The sequence below is a fragment of the Strix aluco genome, chromosome 1 (assembly GCF_031877795.1).
Source record: "Strix aluco isolate bStrAlu1 chromosome 1, bStrAlu1.hap1, whole genome shotgun sequence".
Classification (NCBI taxonomy): domain Eukaryota; kingdom Metazoa; phylum Chordata; class Aves; order Strigiformes; family Strigidae; genus Strix; species Strix aluco.
In genome coordinates, this window is record NC_133931.1 from 102,685,368 (window position 1) to 102,706,951 (window position 21,584).

At 39.8% G+C, this 21,584-nt stretch overlaps 1 protein-coding gene across 13 annotated transcripts in view; it reads right to left on the minus strand.

Moving 5' to 3' along the window:
• GPLD1 (glycosylphosphatidylinositol specific phospholipase D1) overlaps nucleotides 1–21,584 on the minus strand; it is a 26,129-nt gene continuing 4,545 nt past the window's right edge. For 5 of the 13 annotated variants that reach the window (XM_074829554.1, XM_074829482.1, XM_074829544.1 and 2 more), the window contains exons 3-26: nucleotides 21,416–21,521; nucleotides 21,059–21,137; nucleotides 18,182–18,279; nucleotides 16,882–16,992; nucleotides 16,557–16,605; nucleotides 16,008–16,062; nucleotides 14,954–15,061; nucleotides 14,234–14,261; nucleotides 14,007–14,146; nucleotides 12,963–13,028; nucleotides 12,281–12,404; nucleotides 11,604–11,743; nucleotides 10,232–10,418; nucleotides 8,476–8,586; nucleotides 7,423–7,497; nucleotides 6,876–7,032; nucleotides 4,730–4,871; nucleotides 4,062–4,164; nucleotides 3,875–3,968; nucleotides 3,103–3,279; nucleotides 2,586–2,746; nucleotides 2,308–2,334; nucleotides 2,165–2,215; nucleotides 1–963 (exon numbers count right to left, since the gene is read on the minus strand). In XM_074829554.1, the coding sequence (XP_074685655.1) occupies nucleotides 886–963; nucleotides 2,165–2,215; nucleotides 2,308–2,334; nucleotides 2,586–2,746; nucleotides 3,103–3,279; nucleotides 3,875–3,968; nucleotides 4,062–4,164; nucleotides 4,730–4,871; nucleotides 6,876–7,032; nucleotides 7,423–7,497; nucleotides 8,476–8,586; nucleotides 10,232–10,418; nucleotides 11,604–11,743; nucleotides 12,281–12,404; nucleotides 12,963–13,028; nucleotides 14,007–14,146; nucleotides 14,234–14,261; nucleotides 14,954–15,061; nucleotides 16,008–16,062; nucleotides 16,557–16,605; nucleotides 16,882–16,992; nucleotides 18,182–18,279; nucleotides 21,059–21,137; nucleotides 21,416–21,521 (2,467 nt within the window). In that variant the 3' untranslated portion in view covers nucleotides 1–885. The other 8 variants (XM_074829564.1, XM_074829491.1, XM_074829511.1 and 5 more) reach the window with 6 other exon arrangements.

Sequence of the window (21,584 nt, forward strand, 5' to 3'; positions counted from 1 at the left end):
TTGCTGCTCAAGTTGTTTAATAGATAATTGATGCTCACTGTTAAACCTGCATCATACAAAATTAGTAATAATTAGCTGAAGACAATACTGTTAACAATAAAAGCTGTTAACAATTCTAAGTTATCATGGTCATGGAATTTTACATGAAAACACAAAGAAAGGGTGTCAGAGTAGTCTCAGCCATGAGTATGAAAGCAAAAGCATTTCCTAAAACTTAAGCAGTCTTGCACTTTTCTCCCTGTGAGATCCCAGCTGTTCTACACCCTGAACGCCGGCCCCAAGACTTGCTAGAGAGAGGCAGTCCTTTTGATTGGCACCCACCTTTCTGTCTGGCTTGGAGCTGCCCCTTCATGCTTATTATTTTGAAAGCAACTTTTGATATCTTAGAATACCTATCTGTATCACAGTATACAGGGAATTGTAAAATATGTATTATTTCCTGGGTTTGTCATGAAAATATTCCAATCTGACTGGTAAAGAAGGTGACCACTGAACATTACTTATACAGCCAAATATTACCAAGATCTAGCCTTCTGCTCATTTCAGCCTCTAAAAGGTTTTCAGACCAGCTTGCTTGTTCTAGGTTAAGTGATGCTGGTGCTCACAACAGAATTAATTTGTGCTTTTACATGATTGACACAGCTGTGGTTGGTTTGTAAGTCAAACCATCATGAATGCTTATATTCCCCTTCACTTAAAAGCCATGACCATCCCTCCCTCCCTTACTCTCTAGCACCCTACCTAGCTGTCTGGGACATCGATCTACCAAAAGTTTGTTGTCATGTGGTCTGTTGGTTTATATGGGCTAAGGAAAGTATCACAGATACTACAGATTCTTTGCTAACAGACCAGCTGTGGCCTGGTCCTAAAGGCTACCATGAACGTTTACAGTGAGTAGACAAAAAGCCTTCCACCAAGTCGAGCTTTTGCCGAGCTTCTCTCTGCTGCCACTACAACTTCTTTCTGCAGAGATACAGAACAAGAGTTAGCAAAACGCAACTGCACCTGTATGATTGCCTTAAGCTTCCCTAATGGAAACGAGATTTTGTCCATATCATTACTGTCATATAGAAATGTGATGAGGAGAAATGAGAGCAACCCACCTCATCAGAATAGCGGTTAACAAAACAGTTTGGCAAACAGTCTTTATTTCATTTGGGAAACTGGAAGAAGCTGGAACCAGTCAAATAAATCTCTTGCCAACATAAACTGTTTCTCTGGGATAAGATCAATACAGATGAGGCTGGAGTGTGGACTGGAGCCATAGCAAAGGAACACAACTGCTTGGAGAACAGCCTCACCTGCACACATGCAGAAGCCATCAGCGATGCCTGCGTTTCAGGTGTGGATTATGTACCCTAACCTAGTTTAGAAGTATTTACATTTCCAGGTGTTTCTCCATTGCAGGTTTTAACAGCAAGAAATCAAACACCATTTATTGCAGACCAATCACACACCTTCTCAGCCTAGTACTGAGGCTTTCTCAGGACTTACGCAGAGAACCTCAGTTCTCATGCAGGTTATGTCAGAGTAACAACGCTGGACTCCCCTCAGCTGAGCAAGCACTAAGCAGCCTTCAAGCTGAAAACAAGGGTCCTCAGTGGACTGACTTATACAAACACAGGTTCTGACTTTTGGTAAAAATAACGGGCATCTGAGGGAAACACAGAGAAACAGGCACAAAAACATCCAAAATCATTCAGGTAAGAACTGGGCCTCTCTATGTTTGGAAATACTTGACATATGAACGGTGTTCACTGTAAGTGATTTCTAGGACAGCAAGCCTGTAAATGAGAGAGGTGGTTTGGTAGCTGAGCATCCACTTTGTGTACAGGTTGGGGTGAACAGTACAGCCAGTTGGCACCTACACTTGATTTACCATGCAACCCTTCAGCAAACTACTATGTAGTTTAGATTTCAGGCTGTTTTAAAGTAATCTCTTTCAAGTCAGGTGTCAGGTGCCAAAATTTTGGCAATTCCATAACTGATCCACCTATACAATGGCTTTAATTATCAGTTCAGAGTGATTTAAATGAAAACTTAACTATGCAAAGCACTTAAGACTTCTGCAGATGAGTAAGATTCCTGGCTGAGCTGTTGGCTAGTATATGCAAATGAGGTAGAAAGATGTTACAAAGCAACCAACAACAGTAATTTTTCTCACCTTTCTTTCAGACTTCACAGTGATAACAGCACTCCCAAATCTTGATAGTTCCTGTAAAATAACATTGCTTATTACCATGCTGTTAGTTTTTTTAAAGTGGGACTTTCTAGTTTCTCTCAGTAGTTTGTGTTCTGGTTACTTACCTCAGGAGAAATCAGGACATACTGTGCCTGAAGAAGAAAAAAGAAGAGGTCAGTGGAGGGAACCACACTGGGAGAGTAGACCAGTGCAATAACCCTGGCTCCTGAACAGCAAAGTAATGCAAGAACAAACTGGGGGAGCCAAATCGCATGGATTCAGAAACATAAGTAACCTCCTGTTTTCTGAAACCAAGTCAGAACACACTAGATACCAGTACTGGATGTAATTAATTAGCGTCATTATGACCTCATGTTCTGATTTCACTTCTATGTTTTCTTACCCAGTCCTCAGGACAGGGAGATATCCATGATTTGCAGTGGCCTGTCACATCCCCTGAGGATGCCTGCTTTCCGTTGTAAATGTAAACACGACCAGCCGCCCCACCAAACAGTATTGTGGTGATATCGTTAGTTCGCAGTGGGGATGTCACAATCATCTCATCTGCAAATATTACAAGGATGACATAACAGAAGTGAAATAATGCTAAACCAAAACACCAGAGAGTTTACATTGACATACCTCTAGATGCCACAATTCCTATTAATGATGACAGTTAAAATGTTTCTGACAATTTAATTTCACTTAAAATTAATTTCAGTTAATTTGATTTCAGTTAAAATGTCTCGATTTCTGAGTTGGTTGGGATTGTGCCTCCCCACAAGCCACGATGGAATACTGGTACAAGTCAATTGAGGAGGCGGACTGTGTTTAACACTTGTATGAATATGTAGGTGACGAGTCTTCCTGTTGCCAAAAGTAAAACATTTCAGCTCTGATCTACATTCATCAAGCTTTACCTAGTCCATCATTATCCAGGTCACTTAAGCACACATCTCCTCCAAAGCGAGAAAACCTCCTGTCCCCACTGAAGGTGCTGAGCAAAGAAGGCTTGGTGCTGTCTGTCAGGTCATATACCAGAGCCAGCCCAGCTTGGTGCAGCACTGAGGATATAAATGAAATCCTAGACAGGCTATCTGGAGAAAAGAGACATAACAGAAGTTGGGCATCAGACATAGGAAGACAGGTTTAATACCTGCAATACACTGACAGCAGCTAATACTGGCACTACATAACATGGACAAAATTAACAATTCATGAAACAAGAACAAATGTTATATGGCATTAACACTAATTAGCACAGAAACAATCTCTTAGCAATAGTACCGGGGAAAAATGTATTCAAGTTAAAGACAGAGTTCAACACTTTGACTTTCTTAATTCCTTACTGCCTACTGCCAGAGTAAGGACAAAATACTGTGTTGTTTTAATTCCAAGAAACATGCAGTCTACTAGCAAATCACTGCTACAAAAATAATGCAAGATAGTAATGCTGCTAAGCTAGTTTTAAGGAAGGAAAAAAAACCCAAACCACTGAGTTGAGGCATAGTAGAGTGGAATCTACATGTAAGGTACTTCAAGGTGATTACACCGATTATTTCTAATATTTTTTTTTTTAATTACATGGCAATTTAAAGGTCCCTTTTCTAACTTTTAACTTTGTATCTGTCCTCTGGTCATACAGAAACAAACATCCCAAAGCAGAAACAGTTTCCAATTTTCAGGACATACCTGCAGTAGGTGCACCCACCACCAAAACCATCCTTGTGATCCCAGCCACAGACATCACACCACTGGCCAGAGACAAACCCATTCTGCTCATCGCCTGTTAGATTTTGAAAACACCTATGTCATTTCTACAGAATGTCATTTTACTTCGAATTATTCATAAGGTCCCGTACTATAGAAGGAGCCCTACCTTGTCTCCAGTTACTGCAAACCAGCCCTTTGTGCTTGGTGGGTTATACCCATACACCTTCCCAACACTCTCATGTCTGACATCCGACGAGAAGGGATTGCAGCTTGAATTACAATGCAAAATACACTTGTATGTAACAACATATTTTTGTACATTCAGCTCGGATTGCTCCTCTTATTTTCCCCTTTTAGTTTGGAATAATAGTGGCTACCAAATTCTAGAAATCTATCTTAGTAATTCCCATGCTTGTTCTAACTAGTTACACAACATTTAGAGCACAGATTTGGTCTGTCTATCCACTTCTTAATCACCCAATACATTTTTGTGTTTGGTTTGCTTTTAAAAATGCTATCTCAAAGTAAGTGCTATCTATAGGCTTAATTTAGGCACACTTACCTGTCAGCATTTTTGTGCCCCCTCTCCAAAAAAACCCCAAGAAATTCATAAGTGTCTCTAAATAACAAAGACCCTCTCTATAGAGGGTCTAAAGACCCCTCTCTCTTCATGAGGAAGGGTGAAGGCATAAAAATATGAATTTAATAAAAATGTTCTAAGCAGGACAAAGAGGAAACTTCCTGAAAAGCTGGAGGTCTTATCTATTACAAATCTCAAATATTGTAGAAATAGGGGAGAATGGAGGAGAGAGCAAGCTGTCATACACAACACACCCAGCACAACTCTTCCACGTAGGGCTACCAATCAGCAGTAACGTTATGTTCTCCAGCTGGCAGCTGTCAAGCGAAAATCCAAACCAAGCGTAGTTTTCTTCCCCCTCCACCATCCAGTTGGCATCCTGTACTGACAGAAGTCCTGACAGACCAGAAAAATACAAATTACATCTTACTGTACCCTAGCATAGAAGAATCTGTTAGCAATCCTCCACTGGTTCATTCTATGACAAGTTTCTATAAGCAAAGTTGCACTGTCCATGATATGGCACCAGTTATTGCTAACTTCGCTTGCTCAGCCTGCAACTGTACTGGCTGGTGAAAGCCTTTATTCAAGATAGCCTGCTCCTAAATCCTTGCAATAGCCTACAGAAAGTACATGAAAACTATCAGTCAAGCCTGCCCTAAACTAGTGACTCCTTTTTAGGGATAGGACAACACTGAAACTGTTTATCAGAACTTGTAATTCTTCCGAGGGTGGTGGGTAGGGGAGCTTCAAATAATTCTGGCTTTAATTCAAACAATTCATTCTGTGTTTTGGTTTTGCAAAAATGTCAGTCAGCAGTGTTTTGAAACATATTTTCCTTGTTTCTAATTTTACATGAAGTAGAATAAGCTACAGAAATCAAGCATTATTGGAAATCTCAATTACATGATTCTGACAAAGCTCTGAATACCTGTGTATCCTGCCCAACCCCTACAAACTTTATTTAGCTCCATATGTGGCTTTTTCTCCCTCATTCACAACAGTCCTCATCGCCTGTACTCATTAGCTGTATTCACTTGTCGCGTTTCTCTTTAGCCACATGAAGGATCATACAGAATGATAAAAATTCACCTTTTGAGGTACATTTGCAAATTCCCAAGGAAGACCAGTGAGTCTGCCCTGGTATCACCAATACACAGTCGAATCCATTGCTTTACCAAGGCTTTCAACACTGTCTCTCACCATGTTCTTGTATCCAAGATGGGACATTGCAGCCATCTGGATGGGTGGACAACCAGCTGGGAAAAACCTGGTTGAGATGATCACCCTCACAGGGCAGCAGCTAGTGGGTTGTACTCTGAATGCCTGTGACAAGTGGAGTGCCTGCAGGGGTCTATCTTTAGACTCATCCTGTTAAACACTTTTATAAATGATTTGCAGAAGGCAACAACATGCCCCTTCACGAATTTGGTGGATGACAGGACATTGGTGGGGGGCTATCACTTGAGGGCAGGCCTACCACTCAGAGGGACCCAGACAGGCTGGAGGAACAGGCTGACAGGATCCTCACAAAATTCAGTAAGGACAAATGCAAAGCGCTGCCCCTGGGAAAGGAGATGCTCTCGCAGTGATACAGGCTGGGGACAGACTGGCTGGGAAGCAGCTGTGTGGAAAAGGCCCTGGAGATCCTGGTGGGCAGAGCATCGAGTGTGAGGCTCTGACAGCAGAGATGGCCAACGGCATCCCAGGTTACATAAGCAGGAGCATGGCAAAGAGACTGAGAGAAGTGACTGTTCCCCCTTTACTCCTCCCTAGACCACACCTGTAATACACTGTTCAGTTTTAGACCCCACCAAACAGGAAAGATGTGGATGAACTGGAGCAAATGTAGTAGAGGGCCCCCAAGATGGTTGGGGGTTGGAGCACTTGTGCTGTGAGCAGAGAGTGAGAGACTGGGACTCATTCAGCCTGGAGAAGAGAAGGTTTTGAGAGGACCTAACAGCAGCCTGACAGTACCTGTGAGGAGGTTAACAAGGAGATAAAGCCAGGCTCTTCCCAGTGTACTGGGGTCCTCAATGCCTTCTGTGCCTCTGACTTCACTATGCATGGTGGGAGGACCACAGACAATGAGCATAAGCTGATACAAGAGAGGTTCATACAGGCTGTGACAAGACTTTTTTTTCCCCTACGAGGGCAGCCAAGAAATGGAACAGCTGCCCAGAGGGGCTGTGCAATCTCTATCATTGGAGAATTTTAAGACCCGACTGGATAAAGCCCTGAGCAATCTGGTTTGACTTCATAGCTGTCCCCTTATTGAGCTGGAGGCTGGGCTAGACACCTCCTGAGATCCCTTTGAACCTGCATTATCCTATGATTAATTAGGAAGAAATGAACAGTCACATAAAACATGGAAGGGTTAATTTACTCAATAAATATTACCTTGGTCACTCCTGTTGAAATACGAGTAAAATGCAACCACAAATCCTCTCTGCTGCCCACCACCAGGTGCATATGGAGACCCCACAACCAGATCAGCATTTCCATCCCCATCAACATCAGCTGCCAGGAGGGACCAACCAAGATTACAGTAGGAATACTGCAATAAACAGTTAGTTTAAGCCTGAAATGGAACCGAAACCACCAATTCTGTAATAAAATAGAGCACTTTACTTCTAAAGAGCTAACTGTCTGCTTCTGATCAAATTACCCTCCCATTCTCTGACTTCAGTTGTGGTTTCTTTTTCTTTTGTTCTGAAGGACTATGCACCTTTCTATCCACCCTCCTGCCTCCCCTGCAATGGAGTACAAATGTCTTTCCCACATACAACCAACATAGACAAGCACCTGCTTGTACCATTCCCATCAGTCTAAATTCCCTTACAATTAGAAGTTTGATTTTAACATTCTTTTTTTTAAGCCCATAAGCCCCTTTCCCCTTTATCTCACCTCCCGCTTGTGTAGCCCTATGTTAGCCTGATCAATATACCTGACAAGTTATGGTAACGTTTGGTTGGGATGCCAAGCCTCTTCCCTCAGTGCCAAAATAGACATACACAGCACCCTAAACAGCAGGAAAAGCAAATACAGCATGAAAGCATCTGCATGTCAGCATCAAGAACGAAATCCAAGACAAAGAACAAAGGAGTGAAACAGTTCTGCAACAGCTATTAATACAACTGCATTTTTCCTACCAGAGCCTTCTCATGATACTGTCTTTTCCACCCCAAACCTAAGAGTACCCACGCTGTAATGGGTACTGCTATAACCAGGCAACAAACTAGAGAAGTACATTTTCATGGTACTGTGGGTAAGGAGCAACAACTGTTATACACACATTCAGGTGGCTCAAATTTTGTTAATTATTATTTAATGCAATGGCACTCAGTGCCAAGCACAACAGATGCATGCAATGTTCCAAGCTAATGGGTCTACATAAAAGCATTTAAATTCCTATTTAGGCAGCTAAGTTAGTATCTGAAATTCTGAAGAGTTTTAAGCTTAATGAATGTGGTTTGAACCAAAACATTTTGCCTCTCAGTTCATGTAGGCTGAAAATACTCAGGGACCATTACATGGTCTTATCTGGTAAACTGCAAGTCATCAAGTCTCTGTAACTTGATTACTTTAGCAAGCGTGTCTGTGTTCATATCACATTTTAGATATAATCGGTTGTCCTGTGACAGCAGATAAGGCTCACTGACTCACGAGGTCTGTTGCAGACTCTATGTTCCTAAATAAAAAGGGTACACTTGTATTTCATGATTGGCTCCTTACATTTTCAGCACATCAGTGCTGCAAAGTTGCAATCTGATTTGGATTTCTCGTGTGCAAAAAGGCCACTGAAAGAGAAATACAGATAGCTGTCGTTGCTCTAATCAAAGTATCCACAAAGGTTATGAATCTTTGTGTTTAAATTAGAATGTCACCTTGAGCAACAACAGAAATTCTCTCTCTTATTTCACTGTTCAAAAAGTATGTATCAATAAAAGTGTTCTGTTTGGAGGGAAAAAACCCCAACAAACCCATGTGTGAGGCTTACTTTGTAAGTAAGAAATTGAGATCCCACAGAAGGTGCTCCAACTGCTAGGTCTGGCACTCCATCCTCATTGAAGTCCAAGGCTGCCAAGGCAGAACCAAATCTTCCTGAAGGCTAAAAGAAGAGGGATTGCTCTCATGAAAATAACAGACATTTTCAAGACAAAACCATGAAAACCTAATGCACGTTTCCAATCGTAGCACAGTGAAGAACTGGAAACTGAGCTGACAAAAATCTATCCCAACAATTCTTTTCTTAGCGTCACTGTTCTCCCAAGTAATAACTGTCATACTAATACACTAACTTGGAGTCAACTGCTCTGTTTCAGATGTGGAGGTGTTAAAATATGCACTAACTGAATGCAATATGTCACTGCTTTGCTATTTCCTCTTCTGAGCCTAGTGCACCATTGATATTAAGCTTATGATCATTCCTGTTAACAGCATTATAGGTGTGAAAACACTCTGTAAGAAGACAGCAGCTGTTACTCCACAGTTTAAAACCACAGAAATAAATTAAAAGGAAATGTATCTCATCTCTCTCTATTCTCTTCTTTGTGAATAAAGGTACTTTCTCCAGAGGTTCATCTTTATTACTCAAAAAGATCATTTGATCCTGCTTCTCAGTTACAAGCCAGTCACCATCATGTCAAATCGTAGCTTTCTCTTTCTTTAAAATAACATGTACTCTTAGTAAAGACAAACAATGGTTTTGTGAGAAGTTATCAATTAATGAAAAAATGTAGTTTCAAATTAGTTTAAATTTATATTGAATTAATAATTTTATATGAAAAAGGAAGGGAAAATCACAATGCAGGGGCCTGAATGAGCTATACTGTGACTTACAGAGACACTATGTCAGTTTCATTCAAGGGCAAATTATGTTCTCATACACACTTATCTGGCACAGTAATAAAAGTGAACCTACAGATCACCATTGCTTTAATTGTTCCTGTGACTTAAGTAGCAGTTATTTTTCTTGAAAAGCATATGACCAGTGTAAGGCAAAATGTCTTGCTAACATTTTTTTTTCCTCTCCGTCTTGCTTTTTGTCTTGCTAAATAATTTTTACTCAGGATAAAATAGGTCAATGTCAATGTAGCTTCTGGAATGTGCAGACACAGCTGAAGGTTGGTGCTTTTGTGCAGAAGAAAGGGGTTTGAAGATAAGACAGTAATAAATAAGACAGTTGGGGCCTATTCTTGAAGGTAACAGGAACAAGGATGGGTCAAATTAAAACAAACCAGCTTAAGATGCAACACAGCTGCACAACACCTCCTAAACAGACCTTTATGAGCATGCATGAGCACTGAGGTCAACCAGCAGACACAGTGAGGAAGACTACCAACGACCACCAGGGACCCCTTGAGACCACCACCCAGCAAAAAAGCGCATGCGTAATTAGGATGTAGATATGTAATTAGTTCCAGGAAATCTAATGCATATGTAATTCATTTTTCGGAAAAGTTATGAATATGTATAATCTCACTGTATATTAGCTGCCACTTACAGATCTGGGGTGCGCTCACCTTTGCAAAACTATTTGCGTGTGCGCTCAGCGCTGCAATAAAGAATGCCTGCTTTCTAAAACTCCAAAATGAGTCTTAGAGTTTTCCTCTGCCAGCTTTTATGGTAACACCAGGAGAGCTAATTCAGGAATAATTCTCATACATATTATTGATACCGTTGCTCAGTCAAAATTTACCACATTTTCAGGAAAAAAAAAATTTAAGTGACAAATACCTGACTTGACCCCTCACCTGATGACCCTGTAGTACTTGGTCAGCTTTCCCATCTAGATCCATGTCCTCTGGAGGCAAACCCAACTGGTTGCCGTAGACCACATACACCCGTCCTATCTGAACACGGCCCAATGTGCTGTACCCTGGCGCTCCAACCACCAGATCTTCATACCCGTCTTGGTTTAGGTCAGCTGAGATCATTGCCCTGTGCAGCAAGGGAGTCAACAAAATCATAGCATTAGATTCCAGACTACCACAACATTAGCAGAAAATAAATACTTTTACTTCTTTCAAGCAAACCAGGACCTGTCTTTCCCCATCTATTTTTGTAAAAATCTACACAGCATTTTTTCCTATTATATATACGATTTTTGTTTTCTTGAATTAAATAAAGACAGAGCCTTGAAGATTCATCTTCCATTAATGCATCTAAGACCTGTAGGAACTGCTTTTTACTTACTGACACAAGGCACCTGAGAGCAACCAGAGCAAGGAGCATGAAAAAGGGCTGCTTGCATATGACAGAACACAAAAGATGAAATTAAGTATCTTTTTAACTGAAACTCTGATTTAATCGATGGACTTGGTAGATAAGCAAAGGGATCACAGGTCTCAGTAACATGCTGGGAGTTTAGAGAGGGAATGTGGACAGAAAAACTACTGTTCATTTGGCTGGTGTGAAGTAAACTCAAAAAATAAATCTTCAATTTTTGAGTCAGAAGAAATAAAGCAAGATGAGCAGCAATGCAAATTTATTTTAATACTCTTCCCTGTTGCAGGTCAAGCTAGAACCTCTCTGGCAAGGAGAGAGAATGAGCCTCTTTCTGTGTCCTGAATATATCTTTGAACTCCTACTAGTCTTGTAGTGTTTCCAAGAACACTTGCTAGGCACCACCAGTGATCAATTTGGGACAGACAATTAATTCTGTGCAAACATCAACCAATAATCAAAAAAGGGTAATTGTTCCTATACTGCTCAGAACTAGAGCCGACATTTGTTCTAATTTCGGTTCCTTCCATTCTGAGCTTGATCACACACAGATCATCGACCTCCTTCACCAAGGAGAAAATGCAAAAAAAAATGACAAGACAACTGTTCCAAAGGAAGAGGTTACCTGACTAGAATTCACATCTGAATGGAAATTTTGCTCTTGATACAGTTTTATTCAGTACTGACACAAAGAGGCTCATGCTAACATCTGAAAGAAAGGTCTTATGGGTTAACTTGTTGTTCTGGCCAGACAATATAAGCCAGTCAGCCAGATTTGTACCACTAATGGATTTGGACTGTCACCTTTAAAGAGTATTCAAAGAATAAACATTAGTATTTTGGTGGGTACTCAAAATTTTCAGAAATTAAGAGGAAGGTGGGAGGAAAAAAATTACCAACCATCCAAGTCTAGCATAGGGTGAAGTCAGAAAATATGAAGCTGCTGGCTTGGAGATGTGCTTAGAAGATTTCTGATGTGTAGCTGCTAATGCTCTCCAGACACTGGTTGCAAAAGCACGGTTTATCAAGCGGAGGGAATTCTGAAATAAAAATAATAAAGAGACACAAGAATGGTTAAAACACAGGCTGAAACTCTACAACATTATGGAGCACTTCAAAACCCAAGTCACCAACAGTGGAAATCATCACATCGAAGTGGATCTAAGTGGACTCTGGCTCAGGTCCTAAGCACCGTTTTAGAAAGAGACAAAAATCTGTGCGCTCTAAATGGAGCACTGCTAATTGTCCACTGCTACATTTTGTTGGGACTTCTTAACCCAAGAAGTGATCATATGATTCCATAAGATGTAAATACTTAAGATATATTTCATCATTTTTGGCACTGCAAGATGTGTTCTAACTTCACTATAAAATGAGCAAAGTGTAAAAATTGAGTATTTATGATGTACCTATAAACATATAGATTAATAATGACGCTGGAATCTTCATGAAGTTAAGTCAGAGGCTAATGTTAACATCCAGAGACCCTGCTCCATCAAGAAGCATTTCAGACAGAAATTAAAACAATTTTATACAGAGCTGAATTTTACCTGACACATCTGTTACTTCTCACTTACTGTTGCCCAAGATTGTACGTTGAATTGAACTCCTCTCTCTGTATAATTTATATTCTTTTCAAGTGTTTTTGTAAGCAAAGAAGTTGTATTCTTGTGACGTTCGTGTTTTGATTGTTTGTTTCTGCTAAAATAAAGGCAGTAATAACAATTAATATAACTGAATTAATGACTTGAGTATTTTATGACAAAGCTAGGAGAAGCAAACATATTGTATGCAATCAGGTGGCCATTTCTCCCATGTATAAATGGAATTCTCAGGAGATATCAGTTAAGCTGGTTTCTCTTGAGATGTTTGCTAGAGGAATACATACACTTGTACTCCGAACACCCGAGTTTCATATTTCTGTACATAAATCAGGAGACAATTTAGCTATGGTAAGGGTAAACATGAATCAGTACGTTCATGATTAGCGGAACAAAGACTGACAACCCAATAAAATGTGAAGACTTAGCACTTCAAGTGCTAGGTAAGTATTCTTGTTCTTAGGCTGGAAGGTAAAAGTCTCTCCTAGGTTCTGCACAGTTCCCCTAACGGAGCTTACTTAGTCATGTGAAGAGGATCTCAAATTCACACACAAAAAGATAAACTAAAAGATCTCTAATTTCCCATAGCTCACTGTCCACATTGGCAGAAGACTCTCCTTCCATCAGTAAATTTTTGAACCTTCAGAGATATACTTACATGTAGTTGTCCTTGTGCTCCCTTGTGCAGTTTATAAACAGAGGGTTCTCAGGCAGGAAGCAGCCACTAAAGAAATATGCAGAATGCATTTTAAATATTTTCCTGAAATGGAAGTGAAACTAAAAATACAACTTTTATCCTTACTGATTCCTTTGTTACAAGTTATCAGGTTTCTCAAGAAACCCTGCTTATTCAAAATCAAAGCATCATTATAATCCTTAGAAACCCCTTTGATATTTATTTTAATGACCTTGATTAGGTTCTGCATGAATCTCACATGTTTATATAACGCTTAAAGGAAACTTATTGTAACATGTGCTGCTAATTCTATTAATCTAAAGCACTTTTAATGGAAGTGCCATTCTGGAACAAAGAACACAACAGATTATGCCATGTCGTATTTCAAACATCATTTCCCGTAATAGCTGCAGTGATATTTTCCATATAAATGGATGGATTAATTGCCACTGTTGGTCTTACAAAGTTATTTACAATAAGGTTACACTTGTAACAGAGCAGTACAAGGCTAGAACTTCTATAAAAATATGATATTCTGAGTACAAGCCTGAGCTTCCAATACTAGTATATACACTCTAACTCTTTCTAATCTTCTTTGCCTTAAGTGCCTGAATGCAATATCTGACCTCCCCTAGGAAGGGACACCTTGGCTGGCTGATGACAGCAGCCAGAAGCCACAGCCACAGCTCAGACTGCTAGGCCAGGCAGAACCTCGGGGCACGGCTATGCAACATTTAAGCAGGCCCTTGAGTATGTCTTAAAGAATGCCCCAAATTTTCCCTGTCAAGTATCAGCTGGGCATGCCAGAGCCTTGCCTGGGGAAAGAGTGTGAACATGTAACAGATGTGAACTCAAGGCCTGTGTAATCCTGTGCACCCGGGTAAAGACAGCCACAGAAATCCCTTTGTCCAAGTGAGGATTTAAAGCTCAGCACCTCTTCTAGGAAGGAACCTGCCTTCAGAAGAACAATTAAATGGGTGTCAGAACTTGGCTACAGCATTTCATATTGCAGGAAACATGCTGTACCTGGTTCCATTTTCCAGCATATGGCTTGTCAGCTCAAAAATATTATTTGTCCAGAACGCCATGTCATCCACTCCTCCGAGGAAATACTCATGGAACTTCTCCACCAGAAATGGCGATTTACTAGCATATGTTGGAAAGAGCTAAGAGACAAGCAACATACTTAATAAGATGGATTACATTCTCTTCATGCTATATGTTCATTTTTATAAAGAAAACAGAAAAGCAACCTTGGCAACAGCAAGCCTTTCTCCATGCCTGGAAAAAAAATAAAAATCAGAAGTAAATTTGCTTCATTTAATAACATTTAATCATTTAAACAGCTCTTTTCAAGGCTTCTCTATGGTAAATACTATGCAAGTCATTACATTTCCTTGTTGGTTGTTTATATATTTTTAAAAGCTGTAATGTGAGAAGAAATGGTATTAACTTTAGTGTTGCCCTTAATTTGCAGGGATTCACAGTGTTTGTAAATGCTGGGTGACTATTGGTAATTAACTGAAATGAAGGATATAGCTGGGCTGTTTAGGATATTCAAAAGCAGACATTGCCAGATCTCAAAACTCTCTTTTGAATTATTCTTGGACTTGAAAGGATCTACATAAAGTGTAAGTAAGCCATCTATTTAGCTATGTACACTACTCCTTCAGTACATGAAAATTATATTGCTAACATGCCACAATGCAATGGTACTTGAAGACACGGCTGTTCTCAAATAAATAGGCATAAATGTGTTACACACCTAAGCAGCTGAATTGGTGGTGTAATAATGAATTTAACAGTCATTAAGCAGTCCAAATTTGTATTCTAGCCATTAAAAAAATGATTTTGGGGTCTAGCAGGGAGTCTATATTGCTGGCCTCACTGCATAAGGAATTTCAGATAGGATTATCATCATTTTCCTACATATGTTTCACTTAAGAAAACCCAGACAAAGCTATTCAACTTACAGTTCAAGAAACAGCAGGTAAGTACAGTCAGTAATTGTGCTTTCAGTTATGATCTCTCTTCCATAAAATTCCTTATAGATAGCTGCTAGGTCTTTGACAGGTACATACCTAAAATCAAGATGAAGGTATTATAACAAGAGATTTTCCACATCACCTGATAAAGTTTTTGTAATACAGTTTTTGTAATAACAACAGCCTGCTTTAAAATATTCTAAATTTCAAAAGTCTATAGAAGGTCATGAATTTACAAATACCAGAAAAACCAGGACTGCAGGTTCAGAGACAGAAACCTGTAGAACCATTCCCCTATGGCCACCACGGGTAGAGTTTCCACACTCCCCACACTGGTTTCCTGGCTTGGTGATCACATAATCTTGGAGGATGTCCTCCAACTCACCGCTATGCCAAATCTACTCCTAGCCAAACAGACATTTCCCACAGTGGCGCCAGAGTTTTATTAATGAACAGTGCCTTCTACACCTAGATGAACTACATGCTACTTAGACAAAATGACTCAAATGACCTACTTATCAGCAGAAAAAAAGGCACGTGATTTTTTTATTTCAGTTAAAAACTGTAAGAAAAAAATGTGTATATCTAAAACTGCTGCTTTTTATACTTGTAAAACCTGGCTGAATTCCACAGCGTCTATAACCATAGACATCTTCAGCTTCCAAAACTGGAAATCTAAGTGAGATTTATTTAACTGAGTTATTTAACTAATTGTTAGGACATTCCAGCAAACCTTTTTCACTGATTATTTTATATATAATTACTTATAATTCTCTTCAGAGATAAATATGTGTTTCTATAGATAAAACTCTTTCTTGCTGTGTTCCCATATGTAAAATTCTTTTCTCCCTATGTCCTTCCAGTTTTTCATGTCAGAGAACAGCAAACATGCATATAAGGAATACCAAACTCAGAAAAATCCCAACAGCCACAAGGGTTTCTTTTGAAAGAAAGATAAAGAAGGACAGCATTTTGTTAAAACACAGCAAGCATACAGAGTAAGCAGAAATAATTATTAAAGAAGGTAACCTCATTATCTTACCAATTTGATGCCAGATAACTGAAGTCCAGCTCAAACTGACTCAGTACATCTCCTCCTGCAGATGGAAGAAAGAAAAAAACCCACAAAGCCCAACAAACCAAATCCATTAAGTATGTATCATGAATAACAGCACAGATGAAGCTATGTGTGGCTATGCTATCTATGTTTATATGGTAGATCCTCCAGCTATATATTTAGAATACATAAATGGTTCGCCTGAAAGTATGCTGCATATTTTATCCTTCCAGAGAATAATGTAAAATTTCAAATCATGGCAGTGACTCCATTTAAACTTTAGCATCCTTCAGCCTGTGTTTTGGCTTTAATACAAGTGTCCATATGCCCTATCCCATCTCCTGAAACATGGAGCATGTGGACAGGTACAGCAGGGCTTTGCAAGCTATGGGGGAGAGTGAGAATACAGTGTCCATATGACTCATTCTTGGCTCCTGCATTGCACAGGGTAAGAGCCAGAATCGCCCACTGTGGCTTTGATGGGGACTAGTTACTCCAATAGAAGGATCTATGATCAGCAAACAGAAGCATTACCAAAATCGCCAACATTGTGAGCTTCTGAGTATGAACCATGAAAATCAATCTGGAGAAAGACAAAAACAAGAGAACTGTCTGTTTATTTTACTCATCCTTCCACACAAACATATAAGCAGAAACGAATTGTCCAAGCAGCCCTGAAGTTTACAGGTCCCAAACCTGACCAACTTTGTTCTTAGAGAGTTTGTGACATTACATCTCTCTGAAAATCTTCCTGAAACAGGGCTCCAGCTTTTCCCTTCCCTCCCCACCAGAGTCCAAAGCTAAGCTATTAATTCCAATAAATCCAGTTATATCAATAAATAAAATAATACAGGCTTACTTCTCCCATGGCCTTTAGAAATCCTTGGTCGATGCCCAGGCTATGCCAGCTAACATCTGCCACCATATGTGAGGCAATTCCAAACAAGAAAGCCACCAGCTTCTCTGTAGCCTACACAACAACAATCCATTTGTAGTAATGTCAGTAATTTTACCCCCGCCTTTAAGAAGAGGTGAGCATTTTATGTAAGTGCATTATACAAGAATATACGTGAGAAACTCTTACAATTCAAGAACATGACAAAGTGTTGACCACTCATTCCTTGATACTGGAGTCACTTTTTGTGACTTGAGAAGCTTTAAGCACTTCATACAATCCAAGGCCATAGAATGACATGGTTGATGCCCAGAGAACTTGTGTACTTCGAGTTAGATGTGTAATAAACTGTTTTTCTGCACTGGAGACAACCACTTCCAGTTCCAAGGAGAGAACCCCCTCTGCCACCATGGGTGTTGTCCAGGCACACAGAGGAGAAAGACATTCCTGTGCAAGTGCTGTTCAATGTAAAAGTACCTGATTAAAGACCAGGTATGAAATTACTCATCCTACTCCTACAAACACAAAAGCTATTCGGAATAAATTTATCAGCAACAGAAATTTCGTCTCTCCAGAAAAGACTTCTCTGCATTGAATCGCTGTAAGTTTCAGAGGTCTTTTTAAAATCTGTAACTGAATCATAGTTTTTGATGAATTTATACTTTCTCCGGGTTGACAGTTCACAAGATCAGTATCACCAATGGCCACTCAAAAGGCAGGCAGACCTGTTTAGGTTTTAAAGAGTGCATGTTCTCAATTGTTGCTCCATCTGTATGAGTCTCCTGAGCAGAGAGAGAATGGCAAATTCTCCAGTATGGAAAAGAAAACAGTATTACCTTTAAAATCATTCTCACTTTTGACAATTTGTTTTTCCTCTTCTCCTATGTAGCTCATATACCATAAACAAAAGCAAATCAGGACTAAGTCCAAGGTTTCACAAGTAAGAATTCTAAAATTTTCAAGTGGCAAACAGTCGACCAGATCTGACAATAATGCAAGTCCACCAATCCCATTTGAAAGTTTGGACCATGAAATGTATCATAAGCACCAGACCACATTGGAGATAACTGATAGACTTTATATGGAAACTGTAACTTTTCTGTCTTGTGAAGATGAAAATGGAATTTCAAACTTTCCTATATCAGCAGAGACTTTAATCCAAAAACGCATATTTTTCCTACACTTCCCAAAGGATGAAATTGCAACAGGTGAAGGTGAAGAAAACAGTAGAAAGCAAAGTCAAAAGTTAATGAAATTTTCTTACCTCTTCCCAAGGCTGAGGATAATTCCTTCTGATGTAGTGAATACTTGCCCTGAGAAATGGTGACCAGTGAGTGTCTTCAGACACATCATGGAATATTCCTACCACAATAAAATTATATCAGTATTTGATTTGTTTGGGGAGGGGGAGGGAAGAAAAAGAAAAATATACAAAGAGAAGGTCTTCTTTGTGAAAAAAAACCATAGACTTTTGTTCAATTTCATGTTGTACAGATGATACATTTTGCAATCCACTTATATGAGAAGAGCCAAATGAAACGCATTTTTATATGATTTATACTGTTAAAAGAGATACTAGATTTACCTTCTATGATTTTGGTTTGAAGCCTCGGAAAATTTTGTGCCTGCTCCCTTTCTCTGTGCCTGTGAGTAGGTACAGTACAATGAAAAGCTGTCTCTCAAGTGGAGAGGATGAAGAAAGCTGACAGGGAAGCTGCTGACTAAATGAATGCATCGAATTGTATGGCAGAAAAGCTGATGGGCATGGCATCCAACTCAAAATATCATGATTTGGGACAAGTATCAGTTTCCATGGGGTGGAGGAGGGCTATGTCACCATCATCATCATTTTCAACAGCAAGTCAAACTTGCCAAGACACAGTCACTGTAGGAGCAGGAAGGCAGAGGAAAGCAGGAAAAATCAGGTTTTCATTTGAAGCATCAGTTATTACTCTCACTTGGATTTATGCAGAAGAGATTATGCAGGATCTAACAGTGACCTTGCCTAAAAATTTCTGTGTACCTACATAAAGCTAAGGGCAAAGTGATGCTGATGTGATGAGACCAAGCAGCACAATATTAAATTCTCTAAGGGGCAAGAAAGTAGGCAGGAGATGATAGATTGTTCAGACCATCAGTACACTTGCAGGAAAAATATGTGTTTATTCACACAGAACTGTGAAACTGCAGAAGATTAAAGCATATTAAATGCTGAAACTGAGAGAGCAGGCCTTGTGGGTTACCTCCTGCCCTCTTGACATTGTACAGTGCAGCTGAACTAGATAACATATGGTTGGGATTTGCTAGACCAAAATTAAACGTTCAAGAGTAGACTTCTGCATCTAAGTTTGTCTCCTGCCTGGAAAGGCAGTCTGGATGGCTTTGTTCTTGATCTAGAGGCCCGGGGTTAAAACAGCTCAGGTCTGCAGGGGTACCTATTTCTTCCACATTGACTAAGGATACTGCTGACAAGTGGCCCAAGTATAAAACAAGGCAAGATGGACCCCAACTGTAGTGAAGGAATGTGGGCTGGAGGCTGCAGATAGAGAGGTTCTGATCACTGGCCTGGTATAAGGCAGAAGTCAAAACTGTTAGAAGGGAAAGACGAGGTAGACAGAAATAACCAAGTTAAGGTAGGAATTGAAGAAATCCCTGGAGAACATCAGTCCTGAAAAGCGAGGCTGAAGTTTGGGACAAGATGTTAGCAGAGCCAGGCAGAAGACCAGGAACAGTGGCCTGGTGAGTGACAGGACACAAAACCAGTATTAAATGCCAGAGCAGAGGGGCAATCCGCATGTGAACTGAGCACCACAACATGACAACAGAGAAGAGCCGCCATTAGGCAACCTGGATGGGGCAACCTGCCTATCAGGATATAAATCAAGCAGCCTGTAATTGGCATAAACAACAGTTAACATCAACAACTTATGGCTGAGAAATAATGATAAGTCCAGCTGCCACTGTATGATTTAAGAGTCAAAGTAGAGCACGTGATGAGAAAAGATAGGAGAAAGTGTCCTTGGAAAGCCAAACAAGGATTTTGCAGTTTGAGGAAGGAAAAACAAATACTGAGATAAGTGGAGGCACTGGTACTCAGCTGCAAAACACGTAAAAGATGAGGCAAACCAAACAAAAATCCCAAGAACACTTTGAATTTAATGGAAATTAATTTGCATGACCCACTAAAATAAACCGCCTCCCATAATTTAGACTTTCAGTAAGATCTCAACAATCAACTGGCCAGGTATCCTTACACAAACTGCGTATCACTGCCTTGTCTCTGGTTTCCACCTAACATCCTAATAGCTTGTTGCTGGAGGATGGACTGTCTTTGTCCCATTTCCTAATTGCTCACTATTCGGATTTACCACTTCAGCAGGAAATATCCTGGAGCAAGCCCTAGCTGGCTGTTTTATAGCTCTGGTGTTGCTGGAGAAGTTGATTATAATCAAAAGCTGATCTACCAGAGCTGAAAAATCAGGGCACCACCTGCAAGTCAAGATACACTTTTTACAGCCATTGCAACAGGGTGCTAATATTGTAGTGCAGTCTTTAGATCTGCAAGCAGCAAAACTAAGACTGACATTAATTTCAAGCAGGAACCAGTAAAGGGCAAAAGACAGCAGTCTGGAAAAGAAAGGCTTTAAACTGGGATGCTACTAACACTTCTTCCCCCCAGCAATCCTACACTGTTTTGATGTGGTGGGGTTTTTTATATTCTCCTATCATCTTTGTGACTGATCTGATAGAAAATAATACTTCCTAGCATAGAAATTAGCTCTAGGCTTTCCCAAAGACTTAGAAAACAGATCATTTTGTCCTCCTAGTTTCTCCCCAAGACAGTATGCAGTACTCTGACCTAATTTGGTCAAACAGCATCCTTCCATTAGATTGCCCTACACGTGACAATAGTTAAATTTACCTAAAAGTTACTTTCTAAAAGCATTTTCAAATGTATTATTTTCTTATGAAGTTCTACAAAAAGGCTCAAAATACTAACAAAAATGGTTGATGTTTTTTGCAGGAAGTATTTTTGGCCACACTTCATTTCTTTTAACTATTTTCAACCATACCAAATTCTGTAGGATTTTCACATAAAATTACATTTGTTACAATATTGGACTTATAAAGCTTTTCTTACCATTTTTGCAGATTGAAGGATAAAACGCATCAGGATAAATGCTCCCAGCCTGAAATGCATCTTGGTGGTTTAGTAATAACTGGGAAAGAATGGGGAAAAAAGGAATCAGAATTCTAATGCTCAGCACAAACCCACAGTTTACTGCCAATATCAAAGAAAAAATTTAAATATCCATCAAGATACAACTATTATCTTGGTAAAATATGTTATTACAGTGTTGTCATCATCCCTCATTATTCCCCCTCCCCCATGCCCAAATCCTTGTAACCGAAACTAAACTAATCAGCATACACTGCAATTTGAAAGGCCATTTAGGAAAGTTTTCATATGATCTAACTTGGGTGGTGGTGAAGTCACCTCCTGAAGGTGCCCTCCTCCTCTTGGACTATACACGAAGCCTGGGCTGCTAACTTCCATCCTCTGAATCACAGCGCAGCAGATATTTCCCTTGAGTGATCTCCTACTTTGATAAAAGATCAAGTTATAAAATGGTCCCCTTTACACTGTCCTAAAAGCTATTAAAAAT